Source organism: Pelecanus crispus, chromosome 7 (genome assembly GCF_030463565.1).
Source record: "Pelecanus crispus isolate bPelCri1 chromosome 7, bPelCri1.pri, whole genome shotgun sequence".
Classification (NCBI taxonomy): domain Eukaryota; kingdom Metazoa; phylum Chordata; class Aves; order Pelecaniformes; family Pelecanidae; genus Pelecanus; species Pelecanus crispus.
This window is the reverse complement of record NC_134649.1, coordinates 10,499,038-10,523,587: the sequence shown is the minus strand read 5'-3', so window position 1 is coordinate 10,523,587 and position 24,550 is coordinate 10,499,038. Positions and strand designations below refer to the sequence as shown.

The window sequence follows — 24,550 nt, the reverse complement described above, 5'->3', positions numbered from 1 at the left end:
ACTCAAAAGGAGTCTTGCAAATGCAGTAATGGATGCAGGTGTAAAAGTCACTTATGGCTCATTTCCGCTTCACTTTAATCTGCCTTTAGGTATCATTCTTTGGGAATCTGGAGTGGGAAAAGGGAGAGAAGAGGGATTTCCCACCTTCTTGTAGCCTTCCATCAGCAGCAGCAGCTCCACCAGGAAAGATGGTTTTGACATAGATGCCTATTGGTCCATAAATGCTGTCTTTCCCTCCAACAATACTGAAGCCCAAACCCTAATTTATAGAAGAAGAACCATGTGTTCAGTTCTCATAATAGCTAATTTGCAGTTTCTTCTGCATTACCTACATGGGCAGTACTAGTCAACGAAGTAGTATAAGACATGAAAAAATAGTCAACCACGTGCCAGTAGTAAAAGCAAATGAAAATTTAAGTGGAATACCCTCATGATTTGCTTTTTGTTTGTTGCAATCAATTAATTCACTATTACAAACACACAGGAAGGTGTCTAAATTCCTTTTTTTGCACTTGAACCAATAAGCAACCTTGAGAGATTAATTTATCTGTTCCTCTCCTTAATTTCGTCTCCCATAAATGAGATTGATAAAAAACACCATAGAAGATCTTGACATTACTGCTAATTTCAGACACACAGACAGAGATCTCATGGAGAAATCTCTCTCTTACCCTTTACCAAACAGAGTTAATGCGTAGTAAGTTTAAGCAACACCAACAGACCTTTCTAGGTAGACACTTCTCATCTACTTATTCTTTGCCCTTCGCCCCTTATATAAAAGTCAAACACTACCTGCTACCTTTAGAAGGATGTTACAAGACTAATTCACCCCTCTGAAGCCATTTAACATCCCTCAAATGCTAGTGATAGGATGAGAGGAAATGGCCTCAAGTTGCATCAGGGAAGGTTTAGATTGGATATTAGGAAAAATTTCTTCACGGAAGGAGTGGTCAAGCATTGGAACAGGCTGCCCAGAGAGGTGGTGGAGTCACCATCCCTGGAGGTGTTCAATAAAAAGACATGGTTTAGTAGGGATGGTAATGTTGGGTTAATGGTTAGACTGATGATCTTCGAGGTCCTTTTCAAACTTAGTGATTCTTACTTTTACTTTCATTAAAAAATAATCCAGCCCCCAAGCCGGAAAACATGAAATTAATTATTACTCTACCCTTGTTTAGTGGTGGACTTGGTAGTGTTAGGTTAATGGTTGAACTTGATGATCTTAAAGGTCTTTTCCAACCTAAACGATTCTATGATTCTGTGAAATGAAAAGTGAAAGTACTGTGCTGATGACATCTTCATAGGCTCCCAAAATACAGGCAAAAAATGATTATTTTGTAAATGATGATGATAATGATGATACTTCATGTAATTATTTCCAAGAGTCATCTCACAGCTTAAAGTTATAAATAAAATATTAAATACTTTAACTTAAAAGTTATTAATGAACAAATCTAGAACTTTATTCAACACATTCAAAAGCTATGTGTTTAAGTTCATAGCTTCTGCATTCTCTTTTTAAGCTTCTTTAATGACATTACTTTTGTAGATACAGCTGTCTTCTCTCTTTCTCCAGACTTTATCGTGTTTTTTGCAAATGTTTATTGTTTTCTATTGAGGTCCTGTGTGTTCCTGGTAGCTCTTGTTTTCCTTCTCAATAGAATTGTCTTTATGGCTCAACTCTGACTTGACGGAAGCTCTAAGGTTGCTGTGCTAGTGCAACTTGCGCATGACACAGAGTCTATGATTTCAAGCCTACCTCCATATGCCAAAAAGGGTAGCAGTGAATGTCAGTGTTGGTAATGCTATTAGAACCTGAAGACTGTGCTTCAGCAAAGAGATACTTCAGAAGGTTAAGAAGCAAGTGATGATAACTAATCACTCCTGGCAAAGCCTGGATATGAATTGGAAGCCCAGAAGTAGCAACCTTAATACCTGAAGTCACTTCGCTGCACTTTGCAGCTTGCATTTGTGAAAGGAGGTCAAACTCTATGGTAAATCAACAGAGCCAGTCTCACCTTCCCTTGTCCTTTCATCAGTACGATGTTTGAGATTACGGAAGCCTGTGAGGCACAGGATGTGTGCACTAGCTGTGCTGTACTTAGTGATCTAGATGGCTTCGAAATTGCCTGTGAACATTAAAAAAAAATCATTTTAATGCAGAACCAGAAATTCTTGGACATACATTAGCACAACTTGTTTATTTCAAATTTTCCTCCTTATAACTGATGATACTAAATATTGGGGGAAAAAATCAATTCTCTCTAATTTTCAGAAGCCACTTGCTATTCAGACAATCACTGCTAACAGAAATTGTCCCACAGTGACTAAACTAGAGAGAAACTAGAATGTTGGCCCTTGAAGTGGTGCGAAGACGTATTTGCTCTCACTTGACTCTCCATGCTAAAATCCCATTTGTGGCCATTAGGGGTCCTAAACAAGTATTATCGTATTTACCTCTAACTGAACTAAGAAACAAGAAATTCTAACTCCTTCCCTCATCTTGCCACTAAATAACTTTATCTTGCCACATATAGAACCTGTTTTCAGCATTTCCCCCAAAATATGAATTAGTGCTCACAAAAGTTCTTCAGACTGTGAACTACCCTGTGCTGTCTCCATTAAGCTACCACGTAGGCTTCTTTCTACTGCTGAAAGATGTGAAGCACACCCTTTTTGCTTGATAATCAAGGTAAGAAATTTCTCAGTGCTTTTCCTCCCTCCATTCCACAGATAGTGGATTTCTGAACTCCAGTCCCTGAGATTTGACCCAATTTAATGAACCTTTAATGAAATATTTAATTAAAACCTCCTATTTGAACATGGAATTGGGTATTACAAACTAATTTAAGCACTGACAAAAGTCACTACCTAAAGCTACCTATGCATGAAGTTCAGCAGGGCCAGAGTTAATTGCACTCATTACAAGTCCAAGAGAATTCAACACCTTTTTTTAACGCAGCAAAGTGAAACAGGTGTTGAAGCGTGTGGAACATCAGCCATAATTTCAGCTTCCGCATGTGTGAGAAAATAAGTCTAAATTTTGACATGAAAACAAGATTATTTATTCAACGTGGGATTGGGAACGTGATTAAGAGGGAAATGTCTGTGCAATACCAAAAACGTACTCTCTGGAAAGTATACCTCTGCCAGATCAGGGTGATTGCTGTGGGTCTTCTGAACCTGAAATTGGAAGTTTTCAAATTTCTTTTGCTTCTGTGTGAGGGGGTGTATTTTGTATTTCTGTGTGTGGTGGGTAATGATACCCAAAACCAGGATGCCACCGAAGAGCCTCTGCCGATGGGCAGCATCTGCGACATAGGACCTTCAGGCAGGAGGAAGCCCAGCAAATCCCTGAGGGTCTGTCTGTCTGCACGGGTGTTGTTTGGTTGGTGTTTGTGCTCCAGTTTGCCACCTCCTTGCCCCCATTAAAGCCCTCGGTCAGGCTGTGGTGCCCCCAGGGCGAGGGACTGGCCAGGAAAAGGCAGGGGAGCAGTGGCCAGTGCCCCAGCCAGGCCTCAGGCAGGGCGGGAGGTGGCAGCTGCGGGTGAGGAGCTCCACCTCCATCTCCCCACTCCAGGCTTGAGCCTGGGGACCTGCGGCCATAAATACCCACACCCTCTCTGCCCTGCCCAACCTCCACTTCCCAGCCTGTGGTGAATCACTTGGCATCCATCTGGATAGCAAGAGACTGTCGGTCTCTAACCTACATTAACAGGGTTGTTTAAATATGTCTGATTCACTGCGGGGCAGAAAGCGGGATGCCTCACGCAGCCAGCGCAGCTGGGGGCGGTGACTACCAGCCACGAGGCGAGTCCATACCTGCTTGTGGCCATGGCTGGGCCAACGGAGGTGACTCGGGAGGCTCGCGGCGGCGGGGCCCAAAGCTCAGGCCGGGGTTTTATCGGCCACGTGCACAGAGCATCTCCACGGCCAGCGGCGGGGAGACGCCCAGGAAGGGCCTCTTCAGCGGTGAGCTCTGAGGTGGCTCCGGGTGGCTACCAAGGTGGTGGAACCACACGGGGATTTACACACACTGTAAAACCTGCTGGGGCAACGGGAGGGAGAAGCTGCTGAAGAAATGGGGTTTTACTGGCACAGAGCCTTTCCCGCTCTCCTACTCCTCGCAGAGGAGGGATGGGGTTAAAAAGTGGAGGAAGCAGCGTGCACCATCTTCCCTGACAGGGCCTTCAAGGAAGGTAGGTTTTGGCGGGAAAATGACTGCCAAGGTCATTGAGAGAGTCTTACTGGAGAGAGTTTTGTCTGTTTTTCAGGTGATTTCCTGTAGCACTTACGGGCATTCTCCCTCCAGAGCAGTCCAGCTGTTGGGAAAGAGATTTGCGGCTGGTGTGGAGAGTGTGGGGCTGCCGGTCTCTGAAGGGTACGGCTTTCCTGGGCGCTGCGCAGTCCATCTCCCCTGCCCAGTACGTGTTCACACCTGTCGGTTGTCGGGAGAGAGGCTGGGTTATTTCTCAAGTGTTGGACATTTCTGCACATTCATTTATCAGGTAACTGTTACTTAGAAATGTTTTTCCTCTTGTAAATCTCTCTGTGAAAGGAGTGATCTTTTCAGTCCTCGCTGTGGGGATAGCCATTAAATATAGTAAAAAGCAAACATTCCCTACAAAAAGAGCATTGGCCTATTTAGAATACAACTTAAAAAACATTAAATGGAATACTTAGGCACAGAGCCTCTGACTGTAGGATATTGTGAATATAAAAGCTCATGCTTTTATGCATTCAGCAATTCTTAGCTAAGGATCCCAGACTAATTTGGACAACAGAAGCAGTTTCCTTCAACACTGCAGTACCATCACAGGATGAAGCACTGTGCTGTGCACTCCCTGAATATCACAAGAGAAAAGATTACTTCTTTACAACTTACTGGTTGAGTTACTGCGAGTCCGTTGACATGGAGCTTTACTGTGCAGAAAACCATTTTGTATTTCCAAAGGCCTTTCCTTACAGGTTGGTGTTTCCTAAAAAGAAAAGGAAAAAAAAAAAGAAAAAAACTATTGCTATGCAAGAAATTCTAAACTTAAAAATGAAATTTCTCCTAATTTGGCTTGCACAAATGTCAGCCTGAATCAAAAAAATATGAAGCAAAATTAATTATTTAAAATAAATAGGATGATAAAAGAGAATGCAGCTCAAAACTTTGCTATAGAAATTATTGTAACTTGCCAAAGTAATAAGACAGAAATAGATTCTGGTCTTTAATCAAAATGGACAGAAAATTAATTGGACACCCCCAGCTGGTTCAGACATACTAATATTTTGATGTGTGGGTAAACTCTATCCATGCTTGCCTAATTTCTAGAGATAACTGGTGCTTTTGGGTACTCGCTCTCCGTCACCTTAGAAAGGCATTATTTTCTAAAGGAAAATTCTTAGGCCCAGCTTTGCAATGGTGGATGGGTGTCTAACTTCTGCTGATTTCAGTGGGATGTTTTTTAGTCAAAATATGATCTGGGTGTTTAAAAACCGTTGAGGATGAGGCTTTAGTGTTTTTCAATAATTCAGCCCCTTCTACTTGGAAACTCTTGGTTGCTTTTGAAACTATGGCTACTAATTCTAGCATATAAAAATTTGTAGATAAAACATTCAGGTTTCTAAATGCATGTTTTTAGAACAGTTTGAAAATAAATAAATGATCACATCTCAATAACAGTTGATGTAAGGAATAATTTCTGGATGTGTACGGTTCCTGAAAGTCCTGCTTCTATTGTGACATGGGGAATGCCATTGATCCTGAAGGAATCACAGTTAAAGGAAGAACATTAATAAATACAGACAGTATATGGAAACTGACTGCAACATAGTAAACCTCCAAATATAAAAGGGGTTTGCTCAGCGATATTCTGCAGGGGCTAAGGCCACAAGAGCAGCATCAGAGCAGAATCTGTATGTTCTAATCTGTCTAGAGCCAACCAAGGCAAACACTTTCTTCTGGAAGCTAGCCCGACTAGTGGTGGTGTTTGGAAAGACCTCAAGAACTAACGAATGGTAATTTTCCTCTTCGACAGCAGGTGGAGGCATTGCCAAGTAGCAAAATCCTGCTAGGGCTGTCCAGTCCCATTCCCCTAGGGAACCCTTCAGAATAAGAAACGCAGAGATCATTAAAAAGGCATTTTGAAAATTATTTTGCAGTGTTTCTCTTACCAAGCTAGCTAGCTTGAAAAGTCTTTGCTATTAACCCTAATTAATTTGGTGCAGGCTTGTCTTTAAATGCACAGTTCACCTGGCTGCCTCTTGGGTGGTACTATGCTACAAAAGTTGAATATAGTTCATCTCTGGACACTTAGGCATTTAAAGGAGAGAAAATAAACAAAAATCTTGGCAGAATCCAGCAGACATCTGGGTGAGACAGTTCACTGCCGTCTTAGAAAGAGGCACACTCAGACCTGACAGCAGCCTCAGTCAGGGGTGTTTTCTCAGTCTAGGATTATATCAGAGCTTTCTGTGTGACCCATTTGCAGATAGCAAGCAGAAAGTGCCTTTTTTCCATAAATATCAAGATCTGAAGCCTGCAACAAATCTCTGGCTGAGCTCTATTGTCTTTGAAGTGGTAAATGTGTGGTAGGGGACTAACTCTGTCCAGTCATCATCCTCAAGCTTCCTCCAGAATTTGCAAGTGAAAAGCCTTCAGTGCCATCTAGTTTGGGGTGGGGATGAGAGGACAAGAAGCCTGAAATTAAATGTGTCTAATCCAATGAAATGGACTCTGTGAAAGAAAGATCAGAAGGGTTTTCCGCTGAAAGATTTGGTGACAATCCGTGGCTGCTGATCTGTTAATGCTGCCTCCAATTCCCCCCTCTGTGTAGCAGACTACAGTAACATTCACCATGGGAATTTCCTAGCTATAGATCCTAGATCCACAAAACTACTTCAGTACAGGGCCTGTGCTCTGACTTTTGGACTCATGGATCTTCCCTTAAATCCACCTCTGCCTTTGCTCAACTTCCAAATGGAAAATTAACATTGGCAAGCTATGTATTTCTAAAAGGAGGGGTTGTACAGCCCTTGCTAGAATTTCCCAGGGCCTTGGCCTCTCCATAGCCTCTGTTTATCTGGGCAAAAGCTATGCTGAAAGTCACCAGAGTCTGACCACAAGAGGTTTGGGGTTTTGTCAGGAAGAGCAAAACCATGTTCTTCAAATGTCTGATGCACAAATTCCCCTTCTTGCTCAAGTAAATGTCAAATCACCCCACGGTTGTGGGAGGGGACCACAACCTTCATGCTTACTTTGCTAGCCATCATGATGTTCACCAGCCGTGTGGTTGGGTGAATGAGAGATTCAGCCTCCTTGCTGGACAGATCTTTAAGTGATTGTCTATTTAGTGTTAACAGTTCATCCCCTGGGTTCAGACAACCATCCCTTAAAAAAAGAAAAAAAGGAACATGCTTGTATATTGTTTTACAAAGAACAGTATGGCGCTATTATGCTACATGTCTCACTAACTGAGGAGTTGGCTGCAGTCCTCCCTTTGCCTTGAACAGACCTGCCATGAGATATCTTAATGTGTGATACACCCCATCCCCTGCTAGGATTTTTTCCTGTTGTTGCTCTCTTCTGCTCAGTCCTGGTGATCAATGGCTGCCTTTCCACATAGAACTTACATCCAGGCTAAGATGACAGCATAGAATAGCTGAAGTCAGGCAAAATATTCCTCCTCTCTCACCATCTTGCATTTGCAAGTTGAGCAGAGGCTATACGCTTTACTCCCTTTCAGGAACTTTGGCTCATACTGGTTTCCAGGGGCCTTGCTAGGCTGGTGACATCTGACATTGCCCTTTAATAGGGCAACTCGGAAAACACCATTTGAAAACTTAATGTTATGTACAATTTTTCATTCTTCCAGGTTTTATTTCTCAGTGTAATTGAGAAGCATCAGATCCCTGAATGGTCATGGTTTTATTTTTCTAGAATCTTGACCTGTGTCTCCAACTGGAAGCACTGTAAGAAATGATTCCCAAACATCACTGCCTTTCTCTGAAACTGAGCTTGAAGGCATAGCTTGTCACAGAAAGCTGGTCATGCAAAATCGATTCAAATGGCTCTCTAATAAGCTTGCTGACTTCACATGTACTGTACCTGTTTGCTGCACCTCCAGCTGGCACGTGGTTGCCTGTGAACCCTTTCCAGAGAGATGCAGAGTTTGGACTCCTAGAGAGCTTGATTCCTGAGCTGCTGTTCCCTGTGGTTGTACACAGCCTGCAGATGCAGCTGTCCTGATTCAGAAGATGAAAGTTTGCATGAAAGAAAAGGTACCAAGGGTGTTAAAAGTTATTTACAGTTATCTTGAGCCTTTTTAAGAAAAGCAGAAAATGTTCTTGTTCTTAGAACCAGATTGCCTCCAAGTAGAACAGGAACAGGCCTCTAAAACTGTGCAGTTGTGAAAGAACAATTGTATTACAGATTCAGTGTTTAAAAGAGGTTGTTTTCCTTAGGACTTCAGTGGCTTCTGGCTACAAGAGGGAAGTATTAGAATAGAGTGCCCCTTTGCACAGAGGGGAAGAGAACAGGTAATAGACTTTTCATAGTAACTGGGTAAGTTTTGCCTATGCTAACTGTTATAAGAAAAGACAGGGAGGAAAATAAACATGTGCCAGAAAAGGAAATACGCTGGAAAACAGAAGTCTGAATGGAAAATCAGCGTATACAAAACACTAGAAGCTCCACCCCTGCTGCTGACTTAAGTGGGGGCGGGGGAGCAGAGAGGACTGCAACAGCGGAAGATTCTTTGTCCACTCCAGACTGGTTGAGGTTGCCGTCGTCTGTGTGTTGCATCTGGAGGACTAATTGTAAGCACATTTTTAACACAGTATGAATCATTAACATATGGCCACACAGAAAGAGAGTGTCTTAAGTCATATGAGTAAGTAAAGCAAAGAATGGATTGACTAAGCACATGAAGGACAACACATTTGTCTAGCAAATATGCTCCTGCAGCACAAATGCGTGAGCACTTAAAAATTCTGAACAGACAGGGAAAGCTGGAAAAAAGTTAGTACACAATTTCTTTTCCATTTGCTTAGTAAATCTCCTAATTCAAGTATTCACTTGTTCTGCTCCCAGCTGAACCCACCTCCTCTGCCCTCGCCAGCCTCTCCATACTCCACATAGTGAAGAGGGCTCTCAGTGTATCCTGGATCCAGGCTTGATCCCGAGAGATTTGTATGACTGAGGTATAGATTTCTGAAGGGGAGGCAAATTTCATATGTTAGGACAGGCCACAAAATATAGCAGTGGTCAACTGTCTGTATCGCCCCTGTGTCCCCTGGTCAGAGTGGCATGAACTATTTCCAGTAATCTGTGTAACCACCTTCTTCACCATCAGTAGGGCTTCATTTCTGCCCTCAGCAGAGTTCATCCAGCCCTGAGGGTTAGAATCATTATGCCCTTTCACCACAAATCAATAGGGATCACATCATACCTGACTTAGAGCAAACACAAACTTCAAATTTACAGCACTGTCAATAAAGGTCATTATCTTCCAGGCTGACTCTTGAAGCCTGGCTCCCATTCTGAGACCTGCCAGAGAGAATCTAAGGCTGTGAATGAATTAAGCATTTAACTTTGAGCCCTAGGCTCACTGCAGGCTGAATTCAGTAGGTAATGCCTAAGGGCTATACTTGTATTGACTGACTTGTTAACTGTGGGTTTGCTTGCATTCCAGATTGTCTGCCATTAATGAGGAGTGTCTGAATTTTACGAAGCCTCTTTTGTTCATGAAGAGTGCCTCTAGTGACTAACAGGTAAGTGTATAAGCATGGACAGAATTTTATTTTAAACCAGTGTGTTTGAACTCTAATATTAGTTTTGGAGCTTCTATATTTACTTTTCACCCAAGGTAAATACCTTGGGAAATACATACTTGAAATAAGGACTACATTATATGCTTTTTTATCTTATGGCAGTGCTCTGAAGTCTTCAGCATGGTAGCAAAATAAAGATTAGAATTCTGATGTCTTAAAATTTCAGATCTTAAGTAGCAAAAAATGTGAGCTACCTTTTCTGTTTATTTGCATTGGTGCTTTGTTTTAGGTATCTGTGAGAAATTACAGGTCAGATTCTGCATACATGAAGCTCACAGGGTTTCCAACAGGGTAGCATGCTTGTTCTAAAACATGAGAAATGTAAGATAGGTATTAAAGGTAGGAAATTATTCTGCTGGTTGGCTAGGTATTTTGAGACCTCAGCTGATCATGGATTGGGCCTGTTGTGAAAGAATAATTGTATTATAGAGTCAGTGTTTAAAAAAAGTTGTTTTGCTTTTTTTCTGCAGTCAGAATTCGAGTTTGGACTTGCCAACTTCTCTTCTTAGGAATCCTTACTCTTGTGTACTGCTGCCTTGAAATATCTATATATCCTCTCACAGGTACGGGTCAGGCACACACACAGAACTTTGCATAGCTGTTCTCCACGCTTCATTTTGTTCTTGATTTTAACTTAATGGTGGGCCTTTTCAGACTGTCCCCAACTCATCTCTGTTAAGAGTACAGTCATGCTTCATGCCCTTCCTATAACTTGTTTGCAGTGTACAGCTGCTGCATTCATGGTGTTTATAAAAATCTTCATAATTAATTGTCCAAAAGTCATTTGGCTCTCATCAGTTTCACAGGACATCAGAGTGCAGGGGTTTGACTCTGAGGGTTTTTATTGCAGCACCATGTAGGTCCTTTGGGGAGACGTGTTTTGTACAATGGGACACATGCCAGGCTGGAAATTCTGAGTTGTATTGGGACATACATGTGAAATGACACCAAATAAAAATGGATATGAATATTCTTTCCAAGAGCAGTAAGTTGAATGCACTTAGTCAGAAGGAAAGTAGAGGTTAAATCCATTGTACACTGCAGAAAAATCTTGGGAACAATTTTTGTTTAAATCTTACCATAGTCATCTTACCAAGTTGGGCTACATTTCAAATAACGCCTGTGTGTCAATTGTTTCTGCAATTCATTTATGTGAATTTCTTAAAAAAAAAAAACAAAGTTTTTATTGGGCTATAGGGACGTGTGGCAAATATCTGTATGTTGTCAACATCTGCACTTTTTTGGGTCCTGGATATAGATCACTATATTGACATCCAAGGAATTTCAACATGACAGAAAATTAATAAAAGCTGTACTTTAGAAAACTTAAACATTTGATCAATTCATGTGTCAGCAGTCAATTCACTTTGGGTTTTGTTCTTTAATATCTTTTATTTCCTGGCTCACTTATTATTTTATGCATAGAAGAACTGCTGATGGTTCCAAGAGAAAAGACAGTATTTATTTTGCATCCTACTCCTTTTTAAAGTGTCCTGCTCATTTTGAAAGGTGATTTATAGCTCTGAATGTAGTGAATGCTGAAAATCTGCTAAAATAAAGTTGTCAGGTTTGGTGTGTGGGCAGGTGGATTCTAGGTCAACCTTGCCTACTCGTTATTAGAACATATATTTAAACGTATATTTACTGCCAGTGAATAAAATGTCTCTGCTTATAAGGGGCTTTGCCACCAAGCACTTCAAGACTCTGGGGAAACTTGTATCTGCATTATAATATCCACTCATCGCTGTGAAAACAAAATTAATTAAGTGTATGGGAGTGCATTATAAGCAAAATTTGTCTTAAACTGAATCTGCTTGGCTGAAAGATAAAAATCAAAGGTGGAGTTCAAGAACCTTCTTGAATGCATTTTTGTCACAGGTGAGATTAGGTTAATTTTTCATGTGTTTAGTTCCAGAAAAGTAATTTGCACATCCAGACCAACTGTCACCTCCTGCTCCCCTTTTTTTGTCATGCAAAATGCAAAGCTTCTGAGGATGTTTTTCTATCTGCCATTTAACAGATTTCTTTTTCCTTCATGCTCTCATTAGGCGTTTCTAGCCCAGAGTCCTGTCTCAAAACATCTAATTCCAGATGTTGTTTAGAAATAAGGGTAACCATGGCATCTGTGGAAAACTGAAAAACTTTTGTGCACTCTTAACATAAGACACAGTAGTTAGATTGTCTGAAATGAAGTGTTACACAAGGCTAGTTCAAGCAAGGTCTTTGACTCAGTTAACCAAGCATATGACAATGAGCTGATTGACTGTTGTTTTAAAAAAGGTTAAAAAAAAAAAATCTAACAATAGCACAATAATGAATTTAAATATTTAGTTTTTCTGGCTTCCTGACTCTGAAATGGCTGCAGTTTCCAAGTGGAAGATTAAGAGAATACAGTCTTTGGGGATTTTCTTCAATAAGTTTTTTTTTCTGCATCAGTTCTAACAAAGAAAGGGCCAGAGTCTCTCTGGCATAAACTGACGTGATTCCACCAATTCTGACATACTCTAGCTGATGCCTTGGTCTTTTCAAAATATTTATAGTAGATGTAATTCATTTTCCAAGCAGCATATTCCCTTTGCAATTAATGAAATGGCAGAAGCTAGAAAGCTTTTGGATGATACAAGAGGCAGGGCATGGGATTCAGGTTCTGCCCTAGATAGACGATTCAGCACATCAGATGTTACAGACAGACCTTTCCACCCATCATCTGGCCTTTGGTATGTTTTTCTGGGAGCCTTTGCCCTGGCCCACATTTTGCAGCACACACTGTCTTAATATAACAGCCTCTTTCCCAACTTGCTCTGGGGATAACATAGCCCTGATGTCACAAAAGCAAGAAGGCCAGGAAGACAGAAAGAGAGAACAAGTAGGAAAAGGAAGGAGAACACATAAATGTTTAAATAAATGCAGTCCCCTATCCTGGCTTTTTTTTCCATCTTGCCCATAGGCTCATGTTTGAGACATTACAGTCTGTTGCTGTAACACTTGTCCTGGTACCAAAGGGCCAGCTAACTGATGTTTGCATAAAGGCGAGTTAATAAAAATATATTTTGGTGATGACCAAGGGAGAAAAATGACCTTTTGCTTTTTCCTCCCTCAAGCAGAGGGTCAGGAACCAAAGGAAACAAGTATAGAAAAGTTTCTAGAACTGAGTGGAGTCATGCGGTCAGATCAGCTTGGATCCAATGTCTGCATAAAGACTCAGCCCTTCCCTCTTACAGTTTTTTTCTGGGTGCTATTTTAAACGTACTACCAGCCCCTCTGGCTGGCAACTCTCAGTGATTCCCAGGGTGTTGGTGGTGCAGGGAAGAGGTAATGGAATGCTGCTTGAAGCAGCTGTCAAACCCATCAGATACTGCTGTTCTTTGAAGAATAAGAGCTGATATTATCTAGTCTTGCCATTCTCCCTACAACTGACATAGTTTCAGACTTAGTAAAGACATGAGCAGGCAAGGCCATCTTCCACAGTGTTTGCTGTGTCAGTGCACAAGGTATCAGACACTGCTTGTAATTTTTTTGTTTTCTTTTCCTTTCAGGCCACCTGAAAATTGCTGATTTTGTGAGAAGCAAACTATAAAGGAGATCTGCTTGTTTATACTGACAAGGTGGCTTTCCAGCTCTGTCCATACCACACTAAGTGCGGATCCTCTTGGAGGGTAAGTGGTCCAGGAGCTGGCTGAACAGATGACACCCAAGTAATCCTGGGTGCTCTAGATGCAATGAGCAATGGTCAATATGCGTGAATGTTGGAATACAGAATCCAAATGAATCAAAAGACTGTTCATCTGCTCTCATCGTTGCTGACAGTACATTAGAAAGGGGAAGATAATCTTTGCTATTTAGAATATATAATGAAAGGAGATACTTTGAAGAGGAGGTAGAGATTAATGGATCAGACTGAGACATCCTTTCCCAGGTACTATCTCACAAAGCATAAGCTGTTATGTGCTGTTAGATTTTGGTACAGCTTTTCTTTGCCTGGGTATGCATGGTGATGTATTATTTGCTTCTACTGCTTTCCTGTACAATCAGCCAGGCAGAAGGAGAGAGATGGACGGGAAGTTTATGAAGTGATACTCCTCAGTGGGAACATCTCTACTTGCCTTTCTGCTGAGCAACATGTAGATGAAGCTCTTGTTGCAATGCACAAAATGAGCTGAGGACACAGAGAAGAAGGAAGAATGTGCCATTTGATAGGAAGTGGGGAGTAGTTAGGTGACGTGCTTTGCTGTGATAATCATTCCTTCACTGCTCCTGACTGTTGCTTTCTCGTCCCCTCACTTCACTTGCTTTGAATTATTCCATGGTTAACTGTTCCTCTTTTCCTCTCATTGTAATTCCACACTCTCTCTTTCCTCTCCATTTCCCTTTTTGCAGATTACCTCCTGTTTTCTTCCATTCTCTGTGTGTCATGGCAGCAGCTTTTCTGTGGCAAAAAATGACTGGAAATAGGACTTCATCAGGGAAGTGAGATATCTGTGGCAGTAGGGTAGGCTGAGGTCAAAGAAGGATGTAAGCGCTAAGGATTGTTACACAGGGCCCTATGTGATATATAGTGGCCATGTCTTGGCAGATGTGAATGATCATCTGGTCATCAAAATGTCTGAGGTAACTGCAGAGTTCACATGGACATAGCACTGACAGGTTTTTGCCCTGAATGTAATGAACTACTGAGTAGTTGTTGATGGGCTCCTATTTAAGTCTTGTCTCAGCCTTATTTCCTTCCACCTGTTATAACTTCTGTACAGATGAAAGGTCAGTCCCTGCAGCTTTACATGGTGAGTGTGCCATACTGTTGGAAAGAAGTTGCCTAGAAGATGCAGCTATGAACTGAAACCCCTATCATCTGGTACTGTCCGCATATCATGACAGTAAAAGTGATAGGCAGCATCACAGTTAAATAATGTCCATCCTCTTCCCTTTTGGTGCACTAGTGGTGTAAATGCAGACTATGGATGCTTCGATTAAAAATGAAAATATCTGCACAGGTACAAGACAGTTTGTTGCATCTGTGGGCCAACCTTTGCAATACAAGAGCCAAATTTACCCAAGATACAAGGTTGTGGTCCCTTGTACAGTGACATCAATTTGCAGTCCCACCCCAATCAGTGTAGCACTATTGGCACGAAAACCTGTGCATATTTTATTGAAAAGAAGAATGAACAAAACCTGGTATCATCAGAATTTCAGCCTTCTGAAATTCTCTGGTGTATAGTAAGATCTGAGTTCCAGCTCAGAGTCTTTTCTACAGGTAGTGTGATAAGAACAAAATGTTTCTGTGGGGATTCTCTGGAGTCCAATGTAAGTTGTGCTCATGCTGTAGTGCTTCCCTCAATGGCTACAGCAACATTTCCTATTGAAGACTGAAGTGACAGGAATTGATGTCCTGATGCATAGATGCCCTCTCTTCAAAAATCTTCCTCTTAACCTCTCATTTTCTTGTTGTAAGTAGCACCTAGTTTCTCCGACTGTTAGTAATGGGACGTAGGTCTTTTTGGGATCCTAAAGATTTTGGAATCAGGAAAATGTGCCTCAAATACATATGCAGAAATCCTGAAACACTGTTTTGATTTGCTCATGGTTTATGCAATAGTGAATCCCATGCAATCAGCAGAGTATGGCTCAGAGAGATACTTAAGTTTTTGAACAGAAGAGAGGAACTAGTATTTGGAATACTGATGTTCCAGGTTCCCCGTTAGCTCTGGAGAAGAAATGCACAGGGAGCGTTAAATCATGCAGGACTTTTAAACATTCTTCTCTCCTTCCAGTGTGACAGCAAAAATTAAGTTGTTCAGTTCTGTGGGAGTTATTAGCACCTTCAGAGTCATGTTTAGGGCTGCAGGCGCTGGAAAGCAGAATAATAGCGGAATATCCTCAGCAACACCACAGAAAGAATGGAATCAATTTTCTTGAACAAAGAAAAGGATCCTTCAGCTCTGAGTCACACGTCATGAATTTCTGAAGTGTCACATGGAGATGAAGAGACTGAGTGTTATGCTGGGATGTGGAAAATGCTTGTTGAGTCCCTTCTTAAAGAGATAGGGTTTAAGCTTAAGCTCTCTAGGACACATGGTACAGGAAGATTGTTCTGACAAGCTTGTGTCATATGGCAGATAGAGAACACTGCTTTCATAATACAGAGCAAAGCCTCAGCAACAGTAGTACAGGATAAGGTCTGTATTGCTGTTACCAAAGTTCATCCTATTTAGCATGCCGAGATAAGACTTTTAGAATCACTCACTGATCCATGACTCCAAAAGGTATGGAAGATTAGCAAGTAGCATCTGAAGAGGTTCATATTGCTATAAGAGCTCTGTAGAGGGAATTTAATTTACCCGTTGTCTACAATGGCACTAAGCAACCCGAACGCTGCTGTAAGGGACTGGGTTGCTGACTGATTTATGTCACCATCCATCCAGGCTCATGACCCATCCTGTTCAGTGACAATAACATTCCAGCCTAAGAGTGGATTTATACCCTTAGCAGTTATATTTCATCTGTGCAACAGCATTAATTATGAGACTTACTCTGTTCCCCAGATCCCTATGTGAGCTGCTTGCCAGCTATAAAAGCAAATGATCTGAACTTACAGTCTGCAATAAGACACTGAGTAGTTTTATATGGGTATGGATCACAACAATTATCAGAGCCCTAAACATTTTGGAGGTATGAAAGCAAGTAGACTGTGGCAGCCGACACACACCTAAGAAAGTGCTTCAGCTTTGTTGAAAAAGAAGAAGGGGGAGTCCATAGAGGCCAGCTCCTTCACTCACAGAAGGAAATCAGCAGAGTGCATATGGACTGTTTCCAAAAGGGAGGTGGTGGTATGGTTTTGCAGGTGACTGAGTATATTTTGGGACTTGGTTCAGTGTCACCTATTTATGTTTTCTGTCAGAATGTAATAGAAAGTTGGCTTGGTTTTGTCCTCATGCTGGGACTTTGCCAGGGGCTGAAACACCTCACATCCAGAACTCTGTCCTGCTGCAGTCTTTGCAATATTGGGCTGCATGCTGTGATCATTAGCAAGAAACTCAAGGAGTAAGGGGAGATTCTGATTTTCAGTACCACTCTGCCACTGTGTGTTTAGATGTAGAGATCTAGTTTTAGCCATTTTCTATTGAAGGTATGTAAAATAAAATAGAATATATAAGAAAGAAATATTTTAGGTGAAGAAATCGGTTCTTTCACACAAGCCACTATTTGCACAGGTAAAAGGCATATAATAAAGGAGGTGCCAGGAGGACACAAACTGTATTAAAAGACATGTTATACTTGCAGTGAGGTCCCTTTTACACATCGCACCAACAGGTAGAAAGTGGAAAAATTAGGATATGTCACTGAAAAGGAACTTTCTAAAGGCATCTAAAATATATTGCTCAGACTGAAAAATTGTTGTCATCATTAGCATTACCATAGTTACTTCTTGATTAAAGAATAATGTTGTAATATGAGGCTGTTAAGAGTTTTACATCTCTAGGAAAAAGGTACATCTCTGGTGGTTTTAGAGCTATCACTACCTCCTTCCTGAAACAGAGAGAAAGAACATCTGTGTGCTGAATCTCCTGTGTCTTTTGTAGTATTTATATAATTCATACTTGCATAGCTTGTGAGATCTCATGGTATCACACTTTACAAATGCACTTTACTATAGTGGCAGTTTTATATTTTGAGCTGAATACTGTATTGCAGGTAGAAAGCACCAGCTGTGCTAGTCTGAATAGACTGAGAGTGGCCTAGCAGTCACTGATTTCAGCAGAACATCAATCAGCAGAGAGCAACAGCACAGCAGGGAAGCTAATACATTTTTATGCTGTTTATACAGGGCAGGAACACTGCAGGCTCAAAGGCTCTGAAAAAGCCAAGTAGAATCCTGTGTTCCTGAGAAATATGAATTAATCCATTTAGGAACTACTGCAATATACTGCACTGAGTTGCCTACCTTGCTGAGTAACTTTCTTCTCATGTTGTTGCAGTTCTCATTTGCTGCAGCTTTGGACTGGACCATGCTGGTGATCACACAAGGAGGATCAGGTGGGCTGTCTTCTGTCTCTGATGTGCATGGCAGTTGTGTTCTAGGACAGCAGTCAAAATCCTCTTGACCCCAACTGGTGGAGATCTCAAAGGGATCAGGGCATTTCTCATCAGGACTTGACCCATCATCACTGTTTTTGGCATTGCAAAGTATAAGTGATCTTGAAATGGAGCGAAACTTTCTTGACTTCCTGTTCCCAGCATTGCTCTTTCGATCCATCTTCAGAGCACTGGTGGTGCTGCTCTTTCTCCTATCATTCTCCCACTTATGTGGCATGATACTTTCAATAACTTTCTCCGCTTCTCTGGTGCTAAATATCCTCAAGGAAAGGAAATACAAAAAGTAAGTTGTAATATACCCCACTTTCTCCCACTTAATAACCTACACTACTGAAAAGCCCTAATGAATAAATCGAATCAACAGAGCCTTTCAGTCTGCTAACAGCCACGTGATATCTCATGACTTGCTAATTCTGTTTCTGTGCAGTGCTCTACTAAATTCTCCTTCACCTTTTCATTCTCTTCCCATGCTCCCCAAGCACAATGGAGTGCTTTTAATAAATGTTTTTGATGCTTCTATTGTGCTGCTTCTTTTGGGCTTCTGCTGAATTTGCACGCTGAAATCCCAAATTGAAAAGGAAGATACTTTAAAAGCATTATTCTATCCTCCTAACATTATTTGGAAAGCGGAAGCTCCTTCTCAGGTTTGATTCATGAAACCACTATAATTCAAAGAAGATTAATCAAATTGTCAAGGTTAAGTTCTCTGCCTGGCACATCTGATTTGTAAGTGGTTTAGCAAAAGTAGATCTTAGCCATGAGAGAGTAAGGAATGTCAGGCTGCTATAAAACTCCTACCTTTGCCGACCAGAACTCACTTAAGACCATGCATTTAACAGTAACAGAGATCCAGTGAAGCACTTAAGATGTGAATATCTGATTAGGGATTGAACTCTATAAAGGAATACAGCTCCAATACATCGATCAAAAAGTGTCCCATTACAGAAATGGTTTGTTTCAGTGTGTGATTCAGCATACAAAATTAAGAGAATATGGATGAAATGCTATACAATCAAAATGTGGCAAAAGTTGGAGCTTTTGTAAAATGAGTAAAGTAACGAGCATGTTACAATAACAAAGGGGAGCTTTGTTAAACTGTTTCCTTTTTCTCTCGGAAAAAGTTTTCTAGAAATATTTTGGTACCTATGTGTCAGTGCTGAAAATTCAACAAGAGGAAGTCTACATTAATTACTTTGACTTTCTCACTTAATTTTTATTATCATATTTATTACACAAACTTTTCTATTCTTTTCACAGTACCTAACTGATATTCTATGCTGCCATTCTAGAGAAAATACCTATTGAAACTAAAGGATTTGCATAAATCAAAGATGCTATAGGTGTTATACACAAAATTGAAAATCAGTGTAATTTGAAAAGCACTTCTCAAGTATACTATTGAGAGAAGAAGTTTGTACATTGTGCTCTAAACTAGGTGGTTGTGTTTGTTTGGGTTTTTTTTTCCTTGCTTCTATGCAGAATTAGCTAGGTATGTATGCACTTTGTACCTGAATTACCACTGGTGATGCAGAAATAGAAGGCAGATTTGCTAAAGGCTCCTTACAGCCACAACAATAAACACAGGCTTGCAAGTTCTGACCAAGCCAGATTCATATAACAAATCCAAGCCAGCCTTATAATAAATCTGCAGGATTATTTTTCTTTTTTTTTTTCTCCCTTTCATACAAATAACAAAAAAACCCAAAACCAGATGATGAACACTATGCCATTCAGCACCTGTCTAAAGGAGCTATATGGCATTGCTGGAGAAACACACAATCCAGCATGATTCTGAATTTGTTTGGATTTGTAAAAGAAAAAAAAAATTGCACATAGGTTTTTCAGGAGCAGCAAAGAGGTCCCTTCATCTCCCAGGGAGAAGGATGTTTATTTTTGCAGTCCTTTCTGGCATTTTTTGATAGGTAATTCTCCTACAGCTTTCCATCATAACTTATTTTCCATCATACCAGTCTTAATATTGCTCTGCTCCCTGGTGTCTCTTCTCCAAAACAAAATCCCTAACACTTCAGAAACTCAAGCCGCGAGTATTGGAATTTGTCAGATTTCCCAGCAGGACACTATACCGGGGCAAATTTTGAGTTTGAAAGTATCCAGAGAACATGTCAAGGTCCACAGTGCTGGTGTGTTTTCTGCCCCTCTCGTGTGTGTCTTTGGGATCCTCTCTGATGCTATGGGAGAGTCTGACCCCACTGGATAGGAACATTGGAACTGAAGTCATTGGGCTCCCAGCCTCGCCCACACTTGCATGAGGGAAGCTTTCAGGGTCAAACTGAACTAGCATATTCTTCATTCCCTTCAGTACACAGGATGTTCTACTTCTTTCTTTTTTCAGAGTGGCCTCTCTTCTTCTGAATAGCAAGATTTGTAACCATGGCTGAATGCAGCCACAGTGTGGATGGAGGACTGCCCAAGCGCACAGCCACGCTCCCTAAACACACGCTGAATAAAAGGACATCTAAGTCTATGTGTAAGGACACAGAGGCCAGAGGGGATGGGGAAAGGTATGACATAGATGGAGCTCAGCTTTAACACATAGACTTTGTGGTTGACATGGGGACTTATTTCTCTAGGATTAATCTCCCTTCCTGCACTATTGAGAGAAGCTACTTTTTAGAACCCCTATGTGGTAATTTATTTTAAGTACAGAGATGAAAACTGCTATGAATTATATTAGAACAATAATTTTGAGAAATGAAATAAGTAGTTGTTGATGGTGTAATTCAGCATCACAAGCTTGCAATTCTTTGTATGCTTTTTTGTTGATTACAGTAGTTAAAAGCTGACTGACACTTATCCCTACTAATACATAAAGACTTTCAAGGTTTGGAGATTTTGTTTGGTTGGTTTAAAAAAGACAATTTTTAGTGTTTCAGTAAGCCTAAAGCTTTAGCCTACCATAATATGTATGTCCCTAATTGCAATTTTTCATTTGGGAAATCCCTGTTAGCATTCCCAGTGTATTAGGAAATTAATCTTGTAAAGCCTGCTGTTGCTTTTTCTGCATGTCTGAAGGTAGGTAACAATGCAGTCTGGCCCATTAGACCAGAATGTGGAGCTGAAAAAGCAATAGGATGGCTAGGATGAGGGGAACTTGTGCAAGTACCTCCCCTCAGCACCTGGGTAGGAAGCAACAGAGCTAACTTGCTGAAGGTGTGTGGAATGCACATCATTTGAAAGTCTGCAACAGGGATTGTTGCTCCTTCTGTGATTCTGGCAATTGCTATTAGACACTAGCAATAAGAATGTCAGAAATGAGCCCGAGTTGCACATTCAGACCTAAACAGTCTTGCCTATGGGGGAAAATTAGAAGAAATAGCACTTTTCATTCAAGGATTTCAATGTTGTACAAACATTAACTGCACTCTTAATCCCCAAAGAGAAAGAATTAAAAAAGAGCTATTAAGCACATGGGTAAGCAGAGGACTTGATAGCTTAATGGTCAAAATACAGCTCTCTGGAGACTGGCATGCTACAGTGAAGGATGGAGAGATGCAGGAGCCCTTTCTCCTTCTGCCTGAAGCTGCTGAGCTTAAGAGGGAGCACTGCCATGAGTACTAAATGCTCCAAGAGGTGCCTCTGACCATGCTAAGCATCTGGGATGCAGGGAACTCACAGAAGCACCTGTTGAAACAGCAACAGAAACATTGTTTTAAGTGTATTCTGCCATCCCACCCCCCTGCAATGTTCCTGAGGACTTTTATACCTTATGCGGAGAGAACATCTCTTTTGTCCCTCTGCAACAGCTATTTCCTCCTCCCCCAGCCCCACCAAAGCTCTATCGGCTCAAAGACCAAGTTTAACCCTGAATGACTTACCTAGTGTCTCAAAGCAAGCCAGTGGCTGAGGTGAAAATAAACCCAGTAGACCTGAAGACTTCCAGTTAAATACTTGCTCTAAGTATTAGATCACAGCCCAAGTCTCAACTAAGGCAACATCCTTTCCAGAGCTGCTGATTCAGGGTTGCATAAGTGACAGAAATATAGGAGGTACCAAAAAAGCATATAGTCTATAGTCTATAAGTTTTCCAATAAAAATTTCCAGAAATGTTATTTTACACAGAAAACAATATCTCAAGTGCCAGAGAAGCTTTATGATTCATTGCCATCTTCCACCAAATTTAATTCAAGGTATTGGTGGCATGGACAATTACTTCAAAGTCAATTCTCCAAACCATTCATCTTTTCCTCCAGTGCACTCACTGCTTGTCATTTTCTCTTGCCATTCTTATACCTCCAGCACGCCTGATGGAAGTTGTCTGTGGTTTGTAATGCAAACCAAATGTTCCTGCTCTGTTTCTTTTTTTTTTTTCCCCCAAGCTTTATTTTTCCAGCTTTAAGTCTAAAAAGCCCTAACTCAGTCTGTCTTCTGCAAACAAAATACATGATTTGAGCTGTGCCCATTTGGTTCAAATTTTTGGTTGGATATTAAACCGAGCATTTACAAGATGCAAATAATTTGGTGTAGCTCCCAGATTGAATACAAATGCTCTGCAGTTAACCAGACAGTAGGAAAGAGAGAACTTTTCTTTACTAGCAAGAACAAGATGAGTTTTACATTACCAAGTGCTAACAGCATGATATCTTGCATCCCATTTTAATCTAGATCTTGTCATCTTTGTCAGATTCATTACTGAGCAGTACTATTAACACTGAACTACTGCAGATGTCTAGGATTTCCAGGCAGTAGGAAGAGCTAGAGATTTGGAAGTTTTCTAATAAGGAGTAAGAAACTCCTGGAGAGTTGAATTTACTGTTAAAAAATGTAAAAATCCCTAACTGTAAAATAAAAATTCAAAAGGAGGAACTTACAACAGCGAGGCAGACAAACCTGACTCCTGCAGAAGGCTGTTCCTCTTCATAGGCCTGGCAAAAAAAGACAGAGTGAATAATTGAAAACACACTCTCATGGTGTCACGTGACTCAGTTTCAGTAATTCTGCTCAGTACATTGGAACGGAGCTATTGTTTCCTAATTGAAGAAAATGTCAGCAAGGATAGATAAACAAAAGCAATGGGATGCAGTATTGGCGAAACTATTTCCAGCAGGCTCCCAGCTACCCAGAGAAGGCAAGACCATTTAAGGAGTTTGTGTCATTTGCTTTTACGCATCGCTCTCTGGCCCTAGGATTGATGGGGTTCAGGCATGTTAAACCTACTTGGGGGGAGGTGAGGGGAGCCAGCCAGAATCCGTGCTAATCAAGTGCAGGATTTCCTGCTGGAGGCTGAGATGGCAAGCATGTTTCTCATAATTTTAGCAGATATTTTAAACATTAAGCTAGTATGAATTTCATAGGCCACTTCTGCTGCGGGAGCAAAACATAATAGGAGCTGCTTTTGAATGCCAAGTCCTTGTATTGTGCACCATGAAGTGGCATGGTCCCTTTAACCTACCAGTTCTTAAATACTCTCCCCTTTATGGGCTAGACTGCAACTTTGTGATCCAATCTGATCAAGGACCCAGAAAATTGTTGCTTTTTCCATAGAGCATCCGGGAAATGAGAACTATGCCATGGATTCCAAATTGCCTCAACTACACCTTTCATTTGCTGCAAAGTAAATGGTTCACAGTCGATTCTACTATTGTGGTGACTCCCCCCTGCAAAACACTGCTTGAGTTGCATCTACCATCAATTGTGCAAGCAGACAGCCACCTTTGTGCCATGTCCCTAGGCACACTTCGCTGTTTTTCATCAATCACACAGATCAATCTGTCAGTCCCCACCTGTCAGTCCTCAGTTCTGCTTACACTGACAAATAACAATCTTGCTGCAGAAACCTACTTTCTCTTGATGAATTTGTGTGATAAGATACATAGGGAGTTTGTAATTAAAAAAGAAATGTTCCATAACAGAAAAATGGTTTCTGAAACAGTTAATGTTAGTTTACTGAAATCGTGAGGCCTCTTTGGAATGTTCTTACAAACTAAAAATCCCATACTTTTCAGGAAAATGTAAACAGAAACCTGAATTTTACACCTGGCCCTGTCTGGTCATGGAAATGGTCAACAAGAGAGTGCTTAGACACCTGCCGCTCTCTGTGTTCTGTGGCTTGAAGGTCCTGATTTTATTGGTCTGTCACTAAACTTGCAAAAGAAAGGTGAAAATTATAAAATAGGTTTAAAATATTGCACTGATATGGTCTCATGTTTAGTGGTCCTGTGACTTCTAGATAAAACATAGACTATGAAGACAAGCATCTGCCCCATGAGAATGATGTACGTACTGGGAGAAAAGGTGAAGATGAAATCTCTGCTCTGTGCAGTGTCTGCAGGAGCCCCGAAACACTCTGTCCCTGGTAATACAATTGTGGCTAATTTATATTTTAAGTGTTCACAAAAAGAAAATAATTTGACATTATTTTCCCAACAATTAAGTTTTCAATATGTTAGTTCCCTGAAGGAAACCTGTTGTTAAGGAAATGGTTTTAACCTGGATCACAGGATGACAAGAAACATGCAACATAACCCAACTCCTTTAAATTCTAATCCTGTAGAAGAACAATGATTTAACACTGAGTAGTGAACAATAGTTATCAAGTAGCTTTCCTGGAAAGGAGGAAAAATAAGGAACTGATTTTGTCTTTTGGGAAACAATTCCTCACTGTATTTGAATAGAGAGGACA

The 24,550-nt window shown here is 40.9% G+C and overlaps 1 protein-coding gene across 4 annotated transcripts in view; it reads right to left on the bottom strand.

Annotated features, from left to right (window-relative positions):
* Positions 1 to 22,789, bottom strand: part of IL16 (interleukin 16) — a 39,557-nt gene extending 16,768 nt beyond the window's left edge. For 2 of the 4 annotated variants that reach the window (XM_075713805.1, XM_075713806.1), the window contains exons 1-8: positions 22,740 to 22,789; positions 17,759 to 18,170; positions 8,096 to 8,232; positions 7,246 to 7,378; positions 4,886 to 4,979; positions 4,296 to 4,438; positions 2,019 to 2,129; positions 145 to 259 (exon numbers count right to left, since the gene is read on the bottom strand). In XM_075713805.1, coding sequence (XP_075569920.1) covers positions 145 to 259; positions 2,019 to 2,129; positions 4,296 to 4,438; positions 4,886 to 4,979; positions 7,246 to 7,378; positions 8,096 to 8,232; positions 17,759 to 18,170; positions 22,740 to 22,789 — 1,195 coding nt within the window. Of the gene's footprint in view, positions 1 to 144; positions 260 to 2,018; positions 2,130 to 4,295; positions 4,445 to 4,885; positions 4,980 to 7,245; positions 7,379 to 8,095; positions 8,233 to 17,758; positions 18,171 to 22,739 lie in introns of those variants that run through there. The other 2 variants (XM_075713808.1, XM_075713809.1) reach the window with 2 other exon arrangements.
* Between the last annotated feature and the right edge of the window lie 1,761 nt (positions 22,790 to 24,550).